This window comes from Amblyomma mixtum, chromosome 6, assembly GCF_055824585.1.
Source record: "Amblyomma mixtum isolate Tamu chromosome 6, ASM5582458v1, whole genome shotgun sequence".
In the NCBI taxonomy this organism is placed as follows: Eukaryota; Metazoa; Arthropoda; class Arachnida; order Ixodida; family Ixodidae; genus Amblyomma; species Amblyomma mixtum.
In genome coordinates, this window is record NC_143017.1 from 156,328,615 (window position 1) to 156,348,442 (window position 19,828).

The 19,828-nt window shown below is 44.4% G+C and overlaps 1 protein-coding gene across 2 annotated transcripts in view; it reads left to right on the forward strand.

The window, feature by feature from the left end:
• Positions 1–19,828, forward strand: part of igl (IQ calmodulin-binding domain containing protein igloo) — a 190,448-nt gene that overhangs the window by 154,579 nt on the left and 16,041 nt on the right. For both annotated transcript variants that reach the window (XM_089549836.1, XM_089549837.1), the window contains one exon: positions 6,169–6,392. In XM_089549836.1, coding sequence (XP_089405962.1) covers positions 6,169–6,392 — 224 coding nt within the window. The remainder of the gene's footprint in view (positions 1–6,168; positions 6,393–19,828) is intronic.

Consider the following 19,828-nt stretch of genomic DNA (forward strand, 5'->3'; position numbering starts at 1 on the left):
AGAGTTGTTTGGCAGCGTCTAACGAGTCAGGCAGGATGTGGCTGACGACAGCGGTAATTTGAAATCATACCTTCCGCGACGTCACGCTGGATTTCTCTGCACTCCTCTGGTGCATTGAGAAGAAGCGCAAAATTCAATCGTCGATTACGTCACCATTTTAAATTCTAGTGCAAAAACACTTGGCATGCTTGACCTACAGTCGATATAGATTTGAATTCTTGAATATCGCGAAATTCTCAAAGAAGTGCTGCAGTTGCCCTTTAATGGCTTACCCAAAGTTATAACAGCTGTCACAGTAAAAAATAAAGAACGCACATAATGAACACGTGCCTTTTTGTCATTAATCATACTCACGAAATCCCCACAAAATGAAGCGACATGCATCAGCGCTCACGTCAGTTTTTTTTTTTCTTTTATATGCTTCCCCTTCCAAATGACAAGGTAGGAGCAAAAAACTATTCGCTGACAAAGCCTTCCGGGCACGACATCGCAATCTTTACTGAATCGCGTACGCTTCTTATCACAGTATTGCGGCACTATTAACGCCCTCAGGGGTGCGCGGCCCACAAAGAGCTGGGCGTTCGCCGTAAACGCCGCGCATACATCAGGGACCGCAGCCGCCACCACTCAATGCCAGCCAACACGACGGCTGCTGGGCCCGGAACCTCGCCTGTGGCTGCGGTTCTTCATAATGCAGTGGACACTTGAGGGCGCTGCGACACCACGCCTGCAAGGAAAGGGTGTGAGTGGACTGGGGAGGACCCAAGAGGCTCCGTGACAAACGACGCGACGTCGTTTAATGAATGTCCGCTTCCTTCCTTTCTTGGCAACTTTATCAGCTGCTCCCACAATGAAGACCAGCAAGCGGAGAGTCGCCCTTTATTGACCGGTGTGGCCGACTTTGCCCGGCCCTGTCTCCGGGTGGCTTCGCGTTTAGTTCGTGTTGTCTGGCACTGGTCTGGCTTCTTTTGGTGGGTGGACGGAGACCAAGTTTGGGATAAGAAGAAAGATCATAACATTGTATTTGCCCCGAAGTATAAATGCGGTTGGCTGCCTTTGTTCTCAGAGGTTGTGCAAGGTGTTCGCTAGAAAAAAAAAAAAAAAAAAACAGACGCTATGGACTTTGGTACAGCGTTAACGTCCAAGATGGTACATCGAGTTAGTGCACAAAGCTTTATTACAGATGTAAATAACAGCAGCAAAGTAATAAATCGTCACTTTAACGTTCTAGAGTTTTCTATAGCATAGGTGCATGCATCGTTTGCCATTCTGAAAATGATGATTGGAGTGATAAAAAAAAACTTAGAGACGAAGGAGGGTACCCTGTTTAAAAGATCGGATTCAGGCCACAACGGAACGAAACATATAAAGAAATATTACGTGTATTGGAGCGAAAAGAAAATGAAACGGTGTGGAAACATTAAAGAAAAAAAAATCAGGCGCTTTACAAGTACAAGTCATGCTGAAGGAAGACAAACATGATCTCAAAAGCAGCGTAATTTTGATCTATTTGTAGTAGCTTCGTGCGTTTATGTGAGGGCCCATAGGTTGGCCGAGGTTCAAGGTATTTTATTTACAACATGATAGAGGTTTTCTCCTGCGTTCATATCAAGAAGCACAGTGCGTTCATACTGGCTGCTTCAGTATGGAGCCAGTTCTGTTCCAACTCGGTATTACTATATACTGCACCGGACATGTCATGTTTAGAAACAAGTTATTAAATGCGTGAATGAGCAGTTCGCAAATGCTCGAAAGCTGCTTCCGGTTCATTCCATATACACTACCGGCTTATTTTATGCACCATATTTTTCAAAACTATTTTTCTATCCATTCTTCCTACTTTCGTTTCTGCACGGCAGACTGTAAACATCAAGCATCGTGGTGCTCAATGCTGCGAGGTGAATATTAGATAGTGCCGGCACAATCACAGTACTACAAAACCATATTTCAAGCATCAGTCTGTTCACTCAAAGCAGCATTTTCAACATATTCACACGGGCTCTTTCACAGCACGAGGGCTCTATCGCCGCATTTAGTGATTTCTTTTTATTTATTTGTTATTTTATAGACACGGCCCAATGGGCGAAGCTTCCTTGCATCGCACGACAACCCAGAGCTCCGACTATACACTACAAGCACGAAGACACCTATATGGGAGTAATAATAATAATAATAATAATAATAATAATAATAATAATAATAATAATAATAATAATAATAATAATAATAATAATAATAATAATAATAATAATAATAATAATAATAATAATAATAATAATAATAATAATAATAATAATAATAATAATAATAATAATAATAATAATAATCTTTATTCAGCATAATCTGAACATACAAAGAAACGGAAGCGCCGAAGCCACAAGTGGGCTTGTGCGGCGACAACCGGCAGCCGCGGCAATCTTCGCGCTACATCAGAGCTCCATCAGAGGCAAAAGAAAATTAAAAGACGTAAACATGAAGAACACAAAAATTTTGGCACGGAAAGAATGAAAAAGCACTGATAAGATTTTAGTACATGTTAAAGATTCTCTAACGCTTGAACAGCAACACGCAGTTTTTTGCGGGTGGTTAAAGAAAATAAATCATCCGGTAATTCGTTCAAGATAGCTGGCACGTAATATTTTCTAGTTGCTTTGCCGTAGTGAGTGCGCACTCTCGGTTTATGATAGCGAGGAACATGTCTCAACGGTACCGGTTACGTATTTATGTGTCTGTATGCGCTATTCCAAAAATATTTCAGTACTAGAATTTGTTTAAAAAGATTGTCAAAAGAAGGCAAACCGGCTGCGGTAAAGACACTGTTGGGCAGATTTTCCTGCGGCAAGTAGAGAACGTTTGTAGCAATGTTTTTCAAAATCCTATTAACACGGCATTTCCATGTGAAAGAGCAGTTAAAAAAACAACACATACCGTATCTCAAGACACTGTACCCCAGAGCCTGGGCGACTAATTTTCTCACAGAAAATGGCATCATAGTTCGCAAATTAAACAACAAGCATGCAACACTTCTGAGTTTCTTACAAATGTGAGCCATCTGAGTATTCCATGCCAAATCACTGTCTATGTATATACCAAGATACTTAACCGACGGGACGCTAATTATAGGTTGACAAGAACACAAAGAGCAGTATGAGGTGTGTAAATATATGGAACCTGCACTTGGTACATCTTTATGCGGGTTACGAAAACAGACTAGTCTGGATTTGGTGTTATTTATTTGTATTAAATTTGAGGCAAAACAATCACTAACTTTAATAGCGTCCTCCTGGAGGTTAGCCAGGGCATATGAAAAATCAGGGTTGCTTGAGACTAGTAAAGTGTCATCGGCGTAAAGGAATATGGTGGATGATTTCACATGGTCACATATGTCATTCACATATAAGTTAAACAACAAAGGAGATAAAATTGAGATAAAAAGAGAGTAATCCGTTCTCTAGCGCCGTTCTCTCCCTTTTATAAAAGGGAGTGCGCTAGAGGACAGATTACTCCCCTTTTTAATCCTTTATGTTTAGCATGCATACTGCAGACCTGAATAGCATAACCACTGCACACCAGATGAATGCGGCAGTTTTAATGCAATTGCTTCAGGGAATTTATCGGAAAGAAAATGTGTCGTCGGAAGCTAATCTGGCTGATTGGCTTGAGGGAAGTGACGTCACCAGGCCAAAAGTGACGTCACTTTTGGCAAAGTTATCAACACCTGCTAATGTAATCCCAGTGCCAACACATAATGTAGTTAGGTGTCCCTATGAATTCCTACATCAACAGTGAGGTGTCGGCGAATATTCCATTGTGTACAATGAGTGCCATATTGTTATCATGCTTTATCCACATTCCACACATTATATATGGAGACTCGTTCAAAAATCGAGTCAATTGTTCCGAATATTTGAAGTGTATATTACGGCGCTCATTTATTGGTGTCTAGTATCGGCACTAGCGATATAGTTCTCGTACTTAATATGGACGAACGTTTTACATTAATACACGAATGCCGGTGCATTCGCACAATGCCCAATTATTTATGCGCGAGTTGCTTTTTAGTTGTGATGTACCTCGACATGTTACGCTTTCACCTCAAAAGTCCTCGGGACAGCTGCGAGTGCAAAAAAAAAAAAAAAAAAACAAGGCGGGCACATTTAAGCTCCGCGTTAAGGGTATGACGCTATAACGTTGATGGGTCAATGCCCACACATGCGGAATTTGTGATTCTCTACTTAACGTTCATAGATCCATAGGAGCCCTCATACCACTTCTGGCACTGTGTAACGTGCCTGCGGCAATTGATCATTGCTTCATCCTGTGCCGTGATGCCATGTTCTTTTGGGACATACTACAACGAACTCTTAAGAAGGTCATTGAAATTACACCATACACTATTAGATTTCTGCCTGTTGGCAAAAACTCTGTTGTGCCTTATGATCTGTTTGTGTTGATGGGACTATTCAGTCTTTGGAAAAGCCGTATGATGGACAGACATTCCGAGCCACCAAGATCGTCCAAATCTGTGTTTCGTGAGCAGTGTGCTTTGGTGAGGAGTGTATGTTGCCATTGCCTCTTCTATTGCCCGGCTGCTCAGTAGTCGGGTTCCTACCCCCCACCTTCTTTATCCATCACCACCTGGCTCGACTGGCTTGGCGCTGAATGGGAGGAAGAACAGCGACTTCTGGTCGCCCTGGCGGTCGACATGCTCGGCCTGTAAATTTTGGCCGAATAAACGTCTTCTACTACTACTACTACTACTACTACTACTACTATCTTGCACGCGAAGAACCTCCAAGCTGGCTGCCGTGCCTAGATGCATGTGTGTGCCTCCCTGAATTTTGATGTTTTGATGGGGATGCAGTGTTGAGTTAGGGCTATGGCGGGCTCGTATTAAGTAGTCCGGTAACTTGAGACGCGAACCAGTTTGATTGAGTTTTCCCCCTTTTTACGGAAGTTCTTCCATGCAATAAAGAAAAAAAATTGCTGAGGCTCAGCTTGGCTAAGCCTGGGGAATGCGAAGCATATTAGTGGCTAGGCTTGGTAATACATGGCTTTCCTTGGTTGAATACTTGGTCATTTTAATACAACCACTAGAAGCCTTCGTCGTGGGGGAAGACAACGGCATGGCTACAGCGGAACGCCGACTAACCCCGAGACGCGCGTTGGGTGAGCGCCTGGATTGCCACGGAAGCCGCGTCTGCCTGCCCGGTGGAGCGAGCGTTTCACCTACACCGAGTGTGAACGCGCGTTCTAAATGCGCGGGTGTGACGGCTAGGGGTCCCACGGCGACGGCGCGAGGTGGAGGCCGGCTCTCTCATCCGATGTCACGTGGTGTGACGTCACGGTGTCACGTGGCGTGACGGCTAGGGGTCCCACGGCGACGGCGCGAGGTGGAGGCCGGCTCTCATCCGATGTCACGTGGTGTGACGCCACGGTGTCCCGTGGTGTGACGTCACGGTGTCACGTGGTGTGACGTCACGGTGTCACGTGGGGTCCCACGGCGACGGCGTGAGTGGTAGCTCTAGCAATATGCTTCGCATAAAAACCACTTCTGGCGCAGTGGTACAGCGGTTAAGCGATGCGCCTCTGCCCTGCGATGGCAGGTGCTGCCAGCGGCGGGACTTGCGCGACCTAGGTTGTTCCTCCCGAGCGACCCTTCGAGACTGATCATTAATTTAACTGCCACCTGCCACGTCGGGCAGTTTACTTACAATATGGTGGGTAGGTCGTGAAGACCCCATAAGGTCACATGACGCACAGCCCCCGTCAAAAGTATACAGCCCAAGAGGTTTGCTTCTAAGCTGTTCAACGGAACTCCCTAGCGTGTATAACAGTCCAAAGCTTGGGAGAATTAAGGACGTATAGCCATTCCTCTTTCGAGAGATTACGGTCGCTGAGGATGCATAACGAGGCAGACTGTAGGCCTCACAAGCAAACCCCTTGGGCTGTATACTTTTGACGGGGGGTGTACGTTTCCCATCTGCCTACCAGGACGCTGAGCTGCGGATTTTTCGTAGATTTTTCGCTCACGGTCAAGGACAAATACGCTGGCTTTTCTGTAACACGAGCTCCTTCACGGAAAGCTTTTTTTTTTCCTTCTACACTAGGCGACAATATTAGACTGGCAATGAATTTTCTCTTCTTTCCTTCTATCCCTCTGCGCAGACCACGAGCCCGCGGAGGAGGACGAGCAGCAGCAGCAGCAGCGGCCGGACGAGGACGCGGAGGCGCGGGCGGCTGCCACCAAGATCCAGGCTACCTTCCGCGCCTACAAGGTGCGCAAAGAGGTGCGCCTCGGCAGCAGCGCCGGGGGAAGCGAAGGGAACCTCTCCTCCGGCGAAGAACCGCGCACGGCTGACCACGCCATGAAGGAGCCCGACGAGGAGAACGTGCGTACACCTGACGAGCTCTCACGCGCTCATTAGCGTCCACCGGCCGGCTGCTTCGCTCGTTTGGCTTACTCTGCTCCGGCGCGGTAAAGAGAAGGTCGACTCTCTTTTTTTGCGTGTTTTTGCAGACGTACCATGGCAACACGTGGCACGCCTCTTTGATCAAGTGATCGCTGCGCAAATGAGCGTGGGACGAAGGCGGATCAGCAGCCTCTGAGAACGAGCTTTTTCCGCCATATATTCTCACGTGTACCCAACAGCCTTAATTAGATGTCCGCTGCTCCAGTGCCTTTTTATGTCAAAACAAAAAAAAAACAGAAAGCTAGCAATCCGAGAAATAAAATTTCGAAACAGTGGCGAGATGCCTGATGAAGACGAGAGGTGAAGTGCTTATCCCTCTTCCCCACCTATTCGTTCACTAATTTATTGACAGGTTTCGCACAAGGTTACTAATACTACATGCGTTGTTAACCGATCGTTCCGGCTACACTGAGTGCTTCACCGAATCCAGCGCTCTGAATTTTGTTTTTAATGAACCTAAGCCGTTTCCTGATTTTTCTTGATTTCTTGATTTGACGTTGCTTTTCTGGAATAAAATGAAATTTTCACATTTGAAGCCGAACTGATATTTACCTCCATGTAATTTCAACCACAGTGCGCGCTGAACACTCGAAGTCTCTAGGTTTCTTACTGATCCAGGATCAGGAAGCTGTGCTGACGTCTCTTACGTACATATTCAAAAAATAAGCAATGCTCACGGATTAGAACTTACTTGGAGAACTGCAAAATGTATGCAACAGTATCCCAGTATAATCGAGAAAAGCGTATTGGACGGCTAGGAAATAATGGACCTTCATTTAGTCATCTACCCCCTTCTGCAATACGCCCTCGGTCATTTCAGGTGATAATGCCCGGCGGCAAAGCAATGGGACTGCTGGAACGCTATTCTTGCATTTTAAATGGTTTCGTCTCATACGTCTGCGCTCATCTCGCATAAGCAGGCCCTTTCTCCAGTTGTTCTCTGACGATAGCTGTGCCCAAGAGAAGACAAAAGGAGGGAAATGGAAGCTCAGAACGAGTTTGAACAAAACATCTTTTATTTGTATCTGGCATTCAGCGAGAGCGGTCACCGATGTGTCAGTACATCGCATGACGTAAAGTATTTATTTATTTATTTATTTATTTATTTATTTATTTATTTATTTATTTATTTATTTATTTATTTATTTATTTATTTATTTCATCTATCGCGTTGCTCAAGAGCAACCGCTCGTATTTGTTTTGCCTGACACTCTGTCTTCACTGCAATTATATCTTTGCTGTGGCAAAGCTAGATGTAAAGGATAAAAAACCGGCCAGATTGCGGATAAGTTATAAGGCGCGGTCTTAGCGTGCAACATTCTCCTTATAGTGGCATATCTGCCTCTGTATTACTACTCACACGCTCCGAGAAGTGCTGTGGAAAGTGCAAAGCGAACTGAAGCGCCGAAAACCACGCCGCAAAGCCATAATTTATAAATCCACAAAGCATAAGCCATAATTTATCTGGCGCTGCCAAATAGCTCCACCGTCACCAGCAAACACTGTTGTTAAGTGAGCTTCCACATTTTAATCATTTATTTTGCGAATTTTTTCTTTCCCAGCAACGATATAAATCCGGTTGAATTGGATAACCCTGTATCAATGATAAATTACGCGAAAACCCTTCTCTCTTGGTTTCTTTGGGCTTACGCCACGTTGTTGCTGACCTAGCACTGTATTTTAGCCGTGCAAGTAGCAAGGTAAGAAGGGCAGAAACAAAAGCTTTCTTCGGTCGTCAGTTTCTTCGAACAGAAATGAGAGGAGAACATGCCCTGAAACTAATGCTGGTTCAATACTTTTTTTTTCGCACGACATTTTATACTTCTAAAATCTAGCATAAATAAAAAATTTCTTACACGCCACACAACCGTTTTCCGCTTTTTTTTTTACGTAATCGCGACACTTACAACTCCGCGTGAGATTAGTTCAACGAATGGTTTCTTTTTTTGGGGGCGACTGGATTAAACTATTCGCCGATGATTGTCTAATTTACACGCGTGTAGCCTGCGCGGAAGATCAGATTAAACTAAATAAATGCCTGCAATCATTAAACTCGTGGTGCCAAAGATGAGGCATGGTAATTAACTACAAAAAATCTACATACACTCACGTAACTAAAAAACAGAAAGTGATCAGATTTGAGTATAATATTGGAGAAAATACCTTGGTCGAGGTACAGAGTTTCCGATACTTGGGGGTGACAGTGACGCATAATTTAGACTGGCGTATTCACATTGAGAATATCTATTCAAAAGCCTATCAGAAGCTTTGCTTTCTTAGGAGAAAACTTCCAAACGCGACTAGAGAAATTAAGTTAGTCGCCTACAAAACGTTTATACGACCAGTTCTGGAATATGCGAATGCTGTGTGGAGCCCCCACCAAAAATGCTTAAAAAAGAAGGTAGAAAGAATACAGCGGATTTCAGCACGTTTTATATGTTCCAAGTATCGCCGTACTGACTCGGTTACAAAGATGATGCAGCAGTGTGAATTGGAAACGCTGGAAACTAGAAGAATAAAACATCGACTCAAACTTTTTTTCCAGATAATGCAAGAGGCATTAAAAATAAATAAAGAACATTATTTGAAAGCGCCTCTAAAACGTGGTTCCCGAAAAAAACCACAGCAGGGTACTACAGCCTATTAACACACGTACGGATGTGTACCGGTATTCCTTCTTCCCTGATGTAATTGAAATGTGGAACAAATTGCCAAGAGATGTTGTGGAGAGTGCTAACGTGCAACAATTTGAGCTAGGTGTTGATATGTTTTTGAGAAATGGTGCACAAATATTGAACTCTGACTCATGATTGCTCATTGAAGTGCTTATGAAGTGTATTTGTTTTTGTTCCCTCCCTGTAACGACCCTCTTTTGAGGGTTAACAGTATGACCAAATAAATAAGGATATGGAAGCAGTAAATTTCACATCTTTAAAACGTCTCATCGTTTTCTCTGTGCTTTCTAAGATGGGGTTGTTGCATGAAAAACTTATATGATGCGCCGCACTAGTTTACTCTGTGCATTTTTATCTGCTATGGAACACAGAAAATATTTAAAGCCCGTTATTAGGAAAGCAAGCCGTGTCATTTATGATCTACTCCACTACTTTTTGAAGAACAGCGCTCAAGTCAGCTGCGAACAGCGAAACAACGTGGAGTCGTATGTTTATCCTCTCTTCTGGTTTATATATTCATCGGTTTTCTGCAGTACGAATACAATGTAGTTTATCCTGTACATTTATCTGCTCTAGGAAAAAGCGACGTCTTGCTTTCAATTCTTTTCAATTCTCCACTCATATCTTCGCCTCTCTGCAAATGTCTGTGGCATTTTCTTTTTAAACTTCTCTATACAGTCGCAAAAGCGGCTTAGATGGTGTGTTAAATAAACAAAGAAGCGTTCTTTTACTGTACACGTGCAAAGATACGAACCTCAAGGCATTCCTTTTCCGGTTTTCGCAAGGATAACAGCCAGTGGCTGCCACGGAGGCCACATCCGCCAGCCATCCTAATGATGACGAATGCGAGCGCAGCTGAGCGGTGCTCAGACCATCAAGGAAAGCTCGGCGGAGAAGAGCTCTCGGGACAGCTCAACAAGGATAAGCGAAACAGAGCCAGACTTGAAAGAAATGAACGCGAGTTAAAACGAGCTCGAAAAACCGTTGACATCAGCGTCGAGCTCAGCTTGAGTCATTCAGTCTTCATATAGTCAGAGAAGCACGTAAGAAAGTCAGCACAATGACGACCACATCAGCGCTTGGAAATTAAAGAGAAACAAGATCACGGGAAGAAAGCAGTAACAACATGGAGTGGAGTCTCGTTAAATAAAAATGTGCTTGCGTCGTCGCGAATACAGAGGGGCACCTGGATGTGAACCTTGTCTTTGAAAGGAGTGATAGAGCGACCATGGTAGTTTTCAGTTGAACACGAGGTAGGGCATTCACCGCAACGGCAGTATTTTGATGCGAGGAAAATAAAATACAAAAACGTACCTGCCCAAATGCATTTTGACTGCGCGTTTATGAGCCTCGGCTGGTTGAAACCAACCCAAAGGCTGTCACAACCAGTGCTGGTACACGTAGCGCATCGCAGTTTCAAAATATAATAACTTTTTTTTTTCCTTGTAGAAAAAAAGTTGTAGTGTACTAAGACACAAATCTTTCGTGATAAGAGAAATTACTGTTGTTACTACAGCTTCCCCTGTGGCTTCAGAGTTTCCTGTTGTCATGACAGAACATCTGTACAAAACTTACGTAGCCAGGATAGAGCCGGTCCTGTCGCAAAAACAGCAGCCGTTTATTACGCGTGCTAAGAAAAACGCGATGTCTGTACGAAAACCATCTTGTCTTTAGAAAAGGGTCATTTTTTCGTAAAATGGAACGACATCCTGTGGTAATTTTCAACCGGGAAAGAAAAGCTTTAGGGTACCAAAAATCCATCGATATTTTTTTAGTTTGTCTGCATGATCGTATTTCCTTTATAACACTTATTATGTCCCCAAGTTGCTCTTAAAATTATGTGGCACGACTGTTATCTAACTACGGCTTGGTTTATGGGGTTTAAAGTCCCAAACCGACTCAGGCTATGAGGTATGCCGTAGTGGAGGGCTCCTGATAATTTCAGCCACCTGGGTTTTTTTAACGCGCACTGACATCGCACAGTACACGGGCCTCTAGCATTTCGCTTCCATCGAAATGCGACCGCCGCGGCCAGGATGGAACCTGCGTCTTTCGGGTCAGCAGCCGAGCACAATAACCACTCAGCCACCGCGCCGGCTGTTAACTAAATCTCATGCATCCTAAATTAGTTTTATTAGAATCAATGTACCAGCATACGTACTATTTACCTTAAGGCAGTGCTACAGGAGACGGTCACTACTACCTTTGACTGTCGCTTTGCGTTTGAGAAGAATTCTTAAAGTCTCCTCACCATGTGTATCTGTCTGATCAGCACCTCTACTTCATTAGCTGTGCTCTTTGGTCTTCAGTGTGCCTTCTTCTTCATTATTTACTATTCGCCCGTTAGCTCTCTACTTTCCTCCTCACCGACACCGACTGCTACATTCTCTACATTCAAGACAACTACGGCCATCTCCGCTACAAGCACTGCGCGGCATACGATGACAAAGTTCATACACTCTTTGATTGCCCACACATTCAAACTACTTTCACTCAATCTCTGGCTCAAATATCAGCTCGAAACCACCCTATTTCGCGCATGAACAGACACACTAAATCGGTTCACATTCTCCGCATTTACCGTGGAACTCTGGTTAGACACGCCACAGCTATCCTGGCACTCCGGACTTGGTGTTCCATTAAAGACGTTCGCTCTCTCTACCTTTCCAGAAACCAGTGACAAGCCATGACTATCGTATATCACTGATCACGCTTCTAAGTTATTACGCCGACTCTAATGGGCAGTTCTTGGAGTTGCGAAGAAAAATACTCATCAAAGCAAATAACAGAAAATGTTTTAAAAAAAAACGTAAAAGCTTTTTTTTTGTTTTTGCAGCGCGAGATATTTTCTTGCCACAACTGCCAACTCAGCTTTCGGCATCGGTGGTGCACGGCTGTTCGAGCTGCTCCACGCAGCCGAAAAAAAAAGAAAGAATAGGCTCTACTCTGAATTTTTTGCTGACTGTCAATAAAACTGCAGTGAAAGCTCACTCTGACTTTCATCCAGACTATGCTGAGCTGGTAAAACGGCTTCGCTTTCGTAAGATCAAATCATCGTATTTCCTCTTCCGCGAACAGGGATTTTGAACCTTACTGAAAACGATTCCACCACATTGCACCATAAAAGCTAACTACGAATGACTACTTATTATACGAATATTGCTCACTCTTCAACTACTATCGTGCCCGATATTCCGTCATTATTTTTTTGTCGAAATTGGTCCTACTTAACTCCGAAAACCGCTCAGGTTCTCAAACGGACAGACATTTTCGCCGTATAGCCATAACAAGGCGGCCTGCGACAGCAATTTTATTCCTCTTCTTAAGCAACTGTAGCACCACGCTATTTTATTTTATTTTATTTTATTTTATTTTATTGTATTTTATTTTATTGGTGGCTTTGGTATCTCTCTGTATTTTAGTTTTTCTGTTCCCAAAGGTCGACCATATCGACCGATATTTCACAACTTCCTTGCTTCGTTCCAATTCCCTCGTCGTCCTTAACCGTCATGACATCCCCCGCCTGGACGCACCTTCCCGAGTTCAGCTTCGCGAAAGTCGTGGTTCCAGCTCCTCTCGAATGATTGGGGCCTCCAGCGCATTAGCCGTTATCGCTTCACGCCACACTCGACGGAATGGTCCGCGCTTTTGGCGCTGAAGGCGTACTGTGGACCGGATCTGCGCTTCTTTGTGGAGCGCTGGGCACCTGTGGCGTTTTGAGTAAACAAGCAAACAATACAAGCCGCTTTACTGAAAGAAAAAACGAGACAAGAACCTAACTGCAAATCATGGAGACTTGCTGCACAGGGTATGAAAACGAGACAGAAAGAGAGAAGGCTATTTAACACGGGAAAAAAATAGATATCTTGTCAGTCGTTTAAAAAGTGCCGGTAGGCTACTGTGAGCTGTAGACGGAGTTTTGAGATAGAAAAATATCAAAACAAAAGTGCAGACTATTTTCTAAAAAAAAATGAGTGTGAAACAAAAACACATGTGGTCATGGAATAGAGATGAATACACCTCGAGGGAAGATACAAATATTTTTTAGAGTTGAAGTTTTTTTTCAGAAGTTCAGTGTCTTATAGACACTGAACTTCTTAAAAGAAAGAATCGGCGTTATTTCACTCATGGGTTGTGAACAAAAATAACGCTACAGCTTTGATGCCTGCCTGTGCGGCCGGGGAAACGAACGACACCTAAAGAGTCGAGTGGAGGAGAAAGGACTCAAAAAGAAGTCAAACTAAAATCGAAAAATAAAGGAGGGGGGAGTACATAAAGGGGGGAGGGAGTAAATTCCGGGGCACTCTGCTAAGGAAAGGGCGTAGCTGGGAGCTTTTTAAGGTTCGCGCTTGTTCACGAAACATTTACTGTATTATCACCACTCTGCTGTGAAAATCAATGGTGACGTTCACAGCTGTGTGGTTTCCTTTTTTCTACCTAAATTTGTTTCAGAGTTGCCCATTTCGTGATCTGATTTAACCCTGCAATACTGCCCAGACAGTGAGAACATTGGGCGAAAGACATTTGTTTTCGCCATCTTTCCATTACTGGCCTGTAAACTGCATAAATGTAATAGGCCCCTATATTTTTAAGAAAAATGTACTTACAGTATACATAAAACGACCAAATTCTCGAACATCCGAGAACGATAGAAAGGTGCGCACTCACTCAAGCGCATAAAATAAACCAGCACATTTTTTTTTACAGTTTCAACACCTGCCGATGTAGCAGTACACACGTTCAAAGATTAGGTTTTATGGCGTTAAGGGAAGCTTTGCAATGAGTGTTCTTTCGACACGCCCATACATCTCTGATGGCTGACAATTCGACCTTGCTTCGATAAATATGCTGTTTGTGAAATGCTGGGAAATGGAAAATGCTGCTTGGGAAATGCTGTTTGTGAAGAACTGTCGAACTTTTCAAGAGCGAACAAAAACTATTCACATTTTTGCATTCTGCATCGTACATGATACGCAGGGCATCAGAGTGTCAGGATGTTTTCTGCCGACAACCCTGCCTTTGCTACGCCACAAGCACTATCTGATCATCTATTTATCTGCTCTCTATCGATCTCCATCTATCTAGCTATCTATCTGCTCAGCCAGTTAAGACCCGCTCCTCCTTCGATGAGACGAACGAAAATGTGCAAGGCTTGACTTCGTGTTTTCTATTTTTTGTTACTTTAATATTTTTTTCATGAAATTGTAAAACAATTATATGAAACAAGAAGAGACAGTTACAATTATAACAAGGCCATTAATTCAAAATGTAAAAAAAGTACGCAGAGTTGCCCTTTAACATGGCAGGAAAGGTTAGAAGTTGTTCTCTGGTTTAAAGTGCAAGAGTTCAAATTTCAGTCTGGTATTGCCGGGTTCTGGTTACAGCACACCACGACTACGGCAGGAATTGCTTTTTCCTGCGTTTCCCCACGGCCTGATGTTCAGCTCAGTTCGAGTGACATCAACAAAGGAGAGGATCCTTGCAGTCGCTTTTGTTCCAAGTTCTTGAGTCTTCGATCAGGACTTCGGATTGCACCAGTCTTCAAAACAACGGGCATCTCGAATATCCGTCGAAGCGTGTCGTTGCTTCAAAGTGTAATGTGTAACTGCTGTGTTGCAACCTTGTGCTGGTATAACAGGGCAACGGCGGTAAAAGTCTTGTCTGTGCGTGATTTAAGACCAGCGCTCAGCAGTAGCTCCTGTTGTCACTGTTGCTGTTGCTCTTGACTGCGCAGAAAAAATTCTGTAACAATGAAATAATTACGAAACGATCAATCGGAATAGGCGATCAATGCTTATTGCGTTTCTCTTCGACTTAATCAAAACAAGAAAACTATTGAGGAAACTCACTCATCGTACGAGCGCAATTTCGTCTCGAACGCCTGGAGAGATTTTAGAGAAGATAACATGTTTTTCAATATAACTGCCAACATCATCAGAGTCACGTTAATGATGATGATGGCGATGATTACGACGATTGTGACGGCGGTATTCTTCGTGCTACGGTATAAAGAATTTCCTCGGTACTTCAAATTTCAACAGCACAATCATATCGTGCATGATAATTTGATACCATTTTTTAATTTATTCAACGTTTAAGAGTCCAAAAACAGGCACCAGATATATAGACCCGGAAAAGTTTTTGAGAGGCGTGCAGCAGCATAATGTGTTACGGTTTCACCATTTTTCACCAACTTTAAAGGCAAAACGGTAAGCTCGCCCGAACAGCTTCCTTACTAAGAATTTTTACTGAGAACAATAAAATCTCCCTTTAACTATGCCAGCCATCGTTGCTTAGCCAGCACAAAAACCACTTTCCGTGTAAACAGTCGCACGAGAATTGTCCGCTGGTCTCATTCTCCTGAAGGCGGCTGCGAACGTATCTTTCCTTCAAAAAGTGACAAAAAGAAATCAGTATTGCGCCTCTAGAAAAAAAAGATGCCCAGGCTTAGCTTGGTTAAGCCAAGAATGCGTTGCATATTGCGCGGTCTTTTTGCGCGAGGTATTGCTTGGCGGCACTCGATTTTCTCAGTAGCTTTTCCTCCGTGACGTATGGATGGATGGATGGATAGGAGCGCCCCCTTTGAAACGGGGCGGTGGCAACCACCACCATGCTCAACTGTTCTTTTTTGTCATTCTTTTTTCTTTTTTCCTTTTTTTCATTTTTTTTCTTGTTTACTGTGTTTGCAAATGTCACCAAGAATCGCCATCATCTTTACCTACGGTTTTTCCTCCGGCTGTCGTGACGTCACGTGACGTCACGTCACGTGGTTTGGTGGCTGCCCGGCCGCGCCCAAGGGCTGAACTGAGTGATTGCAATATGCTACGCATAAAAACAACCGGCATGCCGCATTACCTTTTAATAAGGCCAAATGTGATCTTCCGAACCTGCGTTATTTAAGTAACGCAGAAACTACATATGAGTCTAGTGTTAAAAAAAATCAGTCAATTAGCTTCCGGTAGAACGAGGAGAATGAAAACGACTGCGGACGCACCAAGCGCGACAGGGAGCAACTTCTCGCACGAAAGCACCATTCGAATTCGGGGCACGCTCGTGACAAATCTTCGTAATGCGAACCACTGGCAGCCCCACTTGGCCGAGGATTTCCAGCCAACCGACGTCACTTGGACCAAAACACCCGTCGCCACCCACCCTTCTTTTGTATTATACACGTGTGCGGAGCTGCCGGCCGCGGCCAATAATTCCTCCGTGACAGCCAAAGTAGGCCCGCTCCGGCTCAGTAGACTTAATGAAACGACGGCGGACCGCGCGGCTCCGCGTAGGCTTAGCGGAGCACAACTCTGGAGCTGGTTAAGTCGAGTGACTCTTCGGCGTTAGAGCGCCGAATGCGGGTCACATTCGCAGATGTGCTCCGAAACAGCGCGTCCGGATGTGCCGGTTACCTTTCGCACGTGGCTGGCTGTGATCGATTGCGCCCCCTGTAGTCGGACGGTTTCGATACAACCCAGCTGAGCTAATTCACACGGGGCTATTCTTCGTGCAACGTCAGCCAGTGTAATAGCAAAAGCGGCTACGTTTTTCGCCGATAGCTATATGAGGAACTTTTTCTGGCATAAAAAGGCGCCGACGCCGTTATTGTATTTTGTCTAGACCGAAAACTACCATTTTTCCAATAAAACTTTCCCTCCTTCATCATCTACCTCTTTTTTCTCTTCTTCTTCAGCTCCTTGATCTTCTCTCTAATCTTCCTCCTTTTCTCACTTTCCACCTTCATTCCGAAAAAAATGAGAAGCTTAAGATTTTCGCGGCCTTCCTTCTTTCCACTTTATTTCTTCTTTCCATCTTGTTATTCTTCTCGGCATTCCTTCTATTACCAGTAATCAGGCGTGAAGCTTAGGTCACTTCCACTGACGGGTTCTCCAGTATTTTTTGTGTTTTGCGTACGTTAAGAGCTGCGTTTCCGCGTTTATTTGTACTTCTAAGAATGACTGTGCGATCATTTCTTTATTATTGCCGATAGTCTCCATCCCTGGATCAAGGATAGTTTGATAGTCTCGATCGCTTGCATTTTGGCTTTCTTTCTTCAACATGTTTAATAGTGTTAGTGACATGTCTTTTCACTGGTGTCATTTCTTGCTGCAGATATGTTCGCATGGCCAAGAGGCTGTCATTAATTAGCTCAGTCGGTTTTCGCAGGAAATTCATGAATGTTACCAAACCTAAAAAGTCACATTGTAGAAAGTGAAAAAATGAAATGTATCCGTGTCCGGGGAAAAAAAAAAAAGTAACGCGAACACAAAGAAATGCAAAGACGAAGCCATTAGGGAAGCGCAATTCCTATTGTTAATTCCGCTAATGAGGCAGTTCTTCCTTACATCTCCCTTATAAAACTTAACTTCTTAATAATGACCCACAATACGTGACCCCCCGTGACGGAAATGCCTCGCCACTGATGGGGCCCTCTACCGCAATGTGATGCACTGCTAAAAAAAAAGTATACGAGACTTTTATTTTAATTCAACAGATTATAATTCTATTCCTTATAAAAAAAGCGCAGGCCAGCTATGAAAACTAATCGAACCCTCCTCATATATGTGCGAATGTCTTAGAACCCTAAATTCCAGTAAATCAAACACGATACGCCTCTCCTCTATAACAAAATTTTCTCGTCACTTCGCCAACAAGGCGGCAGCTTTTGAATCTCCATCTCCGTGCATCACGCAGACTCAGACCTGAAGTGTCGACACAGCTGGCTAAGTGAGCACATTTGACGCGCTCATCAACCGTCTGCCGGCAAAAAGCTCTACGCATACGAGCTCCCGAAAGTGCTCGAACACACACGCATACATGCATACAAGTAAGCCAACACATTCGCGGTCGCTGTCTTGCATTTCGGCGCTCGCGCGAGACTCCATCGTGGCGCTGAATACAGGATTCGACACTCAGCCGCTCTGCGTGAGAAGGAACCGACGCAAGCTCGTAATGCGCGAGTGCATTTGCACGGCACCTCTCTCCCTCTCTCCCTCTTTCCCATCTCGGGAACGTGCGCGCGATGCCACCGACAGAACTTGCGCCGTGGCCGCGCCTAAATGAGCCGGAAGCGGTCCATTCAGATCGCGCACTTTCGGAGACGGCGACCGAAGGAGCGATACGCCGCGCTCCACGACGGCCTCGTTTCGCAGCTTCCCCGTAGACAAAGCCAGTGTGCGCACGCCCCCTTTTGTGATCCGTAATTGCGCCACTATATACACCGTGCCTCTGAAAGGAGGAGTCTTCGTCTCGGTTAGCTCGCTGCGTGCCCTCTGCACTCTGAACAAAAAGGAGTAAAAGCGAGTAAGTTCTCCTCTCTTTTACAAAAGGGGGTGCGCTAGAGGATATCTCACTATTTTTACTCCCGTATAGGTGTATTCGTGTTTAGACTGTGAAGTGGATCGTGTGATCTGCAGTGTTGCCACTTGGAATGCGGGAGAACTCACTGTTTCACTTTGTGTTATTCTCTTTATTTTGTTTTGCGAAATACTCGCGCCAATCTGAGTACTTTGCAAAGGAAAAAGATTCAAGCAGACGCGTCCCTCAGTGCTTGCCTGGTCCATCTATGTTACACGACTCCTTTTGTATGCAAAGTGGAACAGTCACAGGCCACAACTCCTTGCCGAGAGAAAGGTGCTGCTCGCGGGATTCGGGAGATTGACGACACTGCAAAGCACTGCCGCAGATGAATCGGATTTTACGAAGAGCACGCGAGTCTGAAAGAGAGGGAAAAGAAAGTGGCTCCGCTCCTTTTCGAAACCCAGCTACGCGGAGTTGATTAGATCAACCTCTAACGACGCTCAGCGACTTGAAAGGCTCGACAGACAGGCGATGCAATCACCGGCGTGGCTTTGCAAAATTGGGTTGCTCGGTACGTGAGTTTCTTTCTTTGGGACCTACTGATGTACACGTGCCAATAGTTCCAGGTTTCTTCTTGGAGCCGTCACTGTCGTGTGGTGAAGTTCACGGGTTGTCAAGCAATAATGGCCACAAAAGTTCCGCTAACTTGGTAGGGCTGGTTTTAATACCGACAGCAGAAAACCAAAGGATCTGATAAAATTTCACGCCTAAAGAAGCACGACAGGAAACTGTGAGGATATTTTTTTTTTAACGTGACGTAACCTAATAAAATTAAGAATGCAGTGGTCGCGAGTCTCGTGTAGGACCTGGGCGTAAGTAAGGATTTTGAAAGGCAGCTGAGGGCCCACACTTTCTTTCTCGTCCCCAAAATCAATTCAAAATTTTTTTTCGTAAATCCGCAGTAAAAGACAGATATAAAGCACTCTTTTTTTTTTTTTTTTGTCACAACCTGTCCTGCACATAGAGTTACTTAGCATATCCGCTCCTTGGTCCTTCGTTTATGGCCACGCAGAATTTCAGACCACCTATCTCGACTAAGATTCCTCTGAACTAAATATACAGCTTGCTGCAGAAATGGTGCCAACACCACAGTTCGAACTGGTCACAAGACTATGAGCAAAGATGTAGTTTAAGCTTGTTGGCCTTCAATCAAGAGTACAACCGCACCACTAAGATTAAGGGCTAATCTTGAGTCCACTATAATCCACGCAACCGGAAACATGCTCCCACGAAACGGGCATCCCACCTTGAACTGAATACAGTCAGCAGCTGCGCATTCACTGTATCCAGGAAAAATTAAGTGCACACCAACGAAACTTAATTCACAAG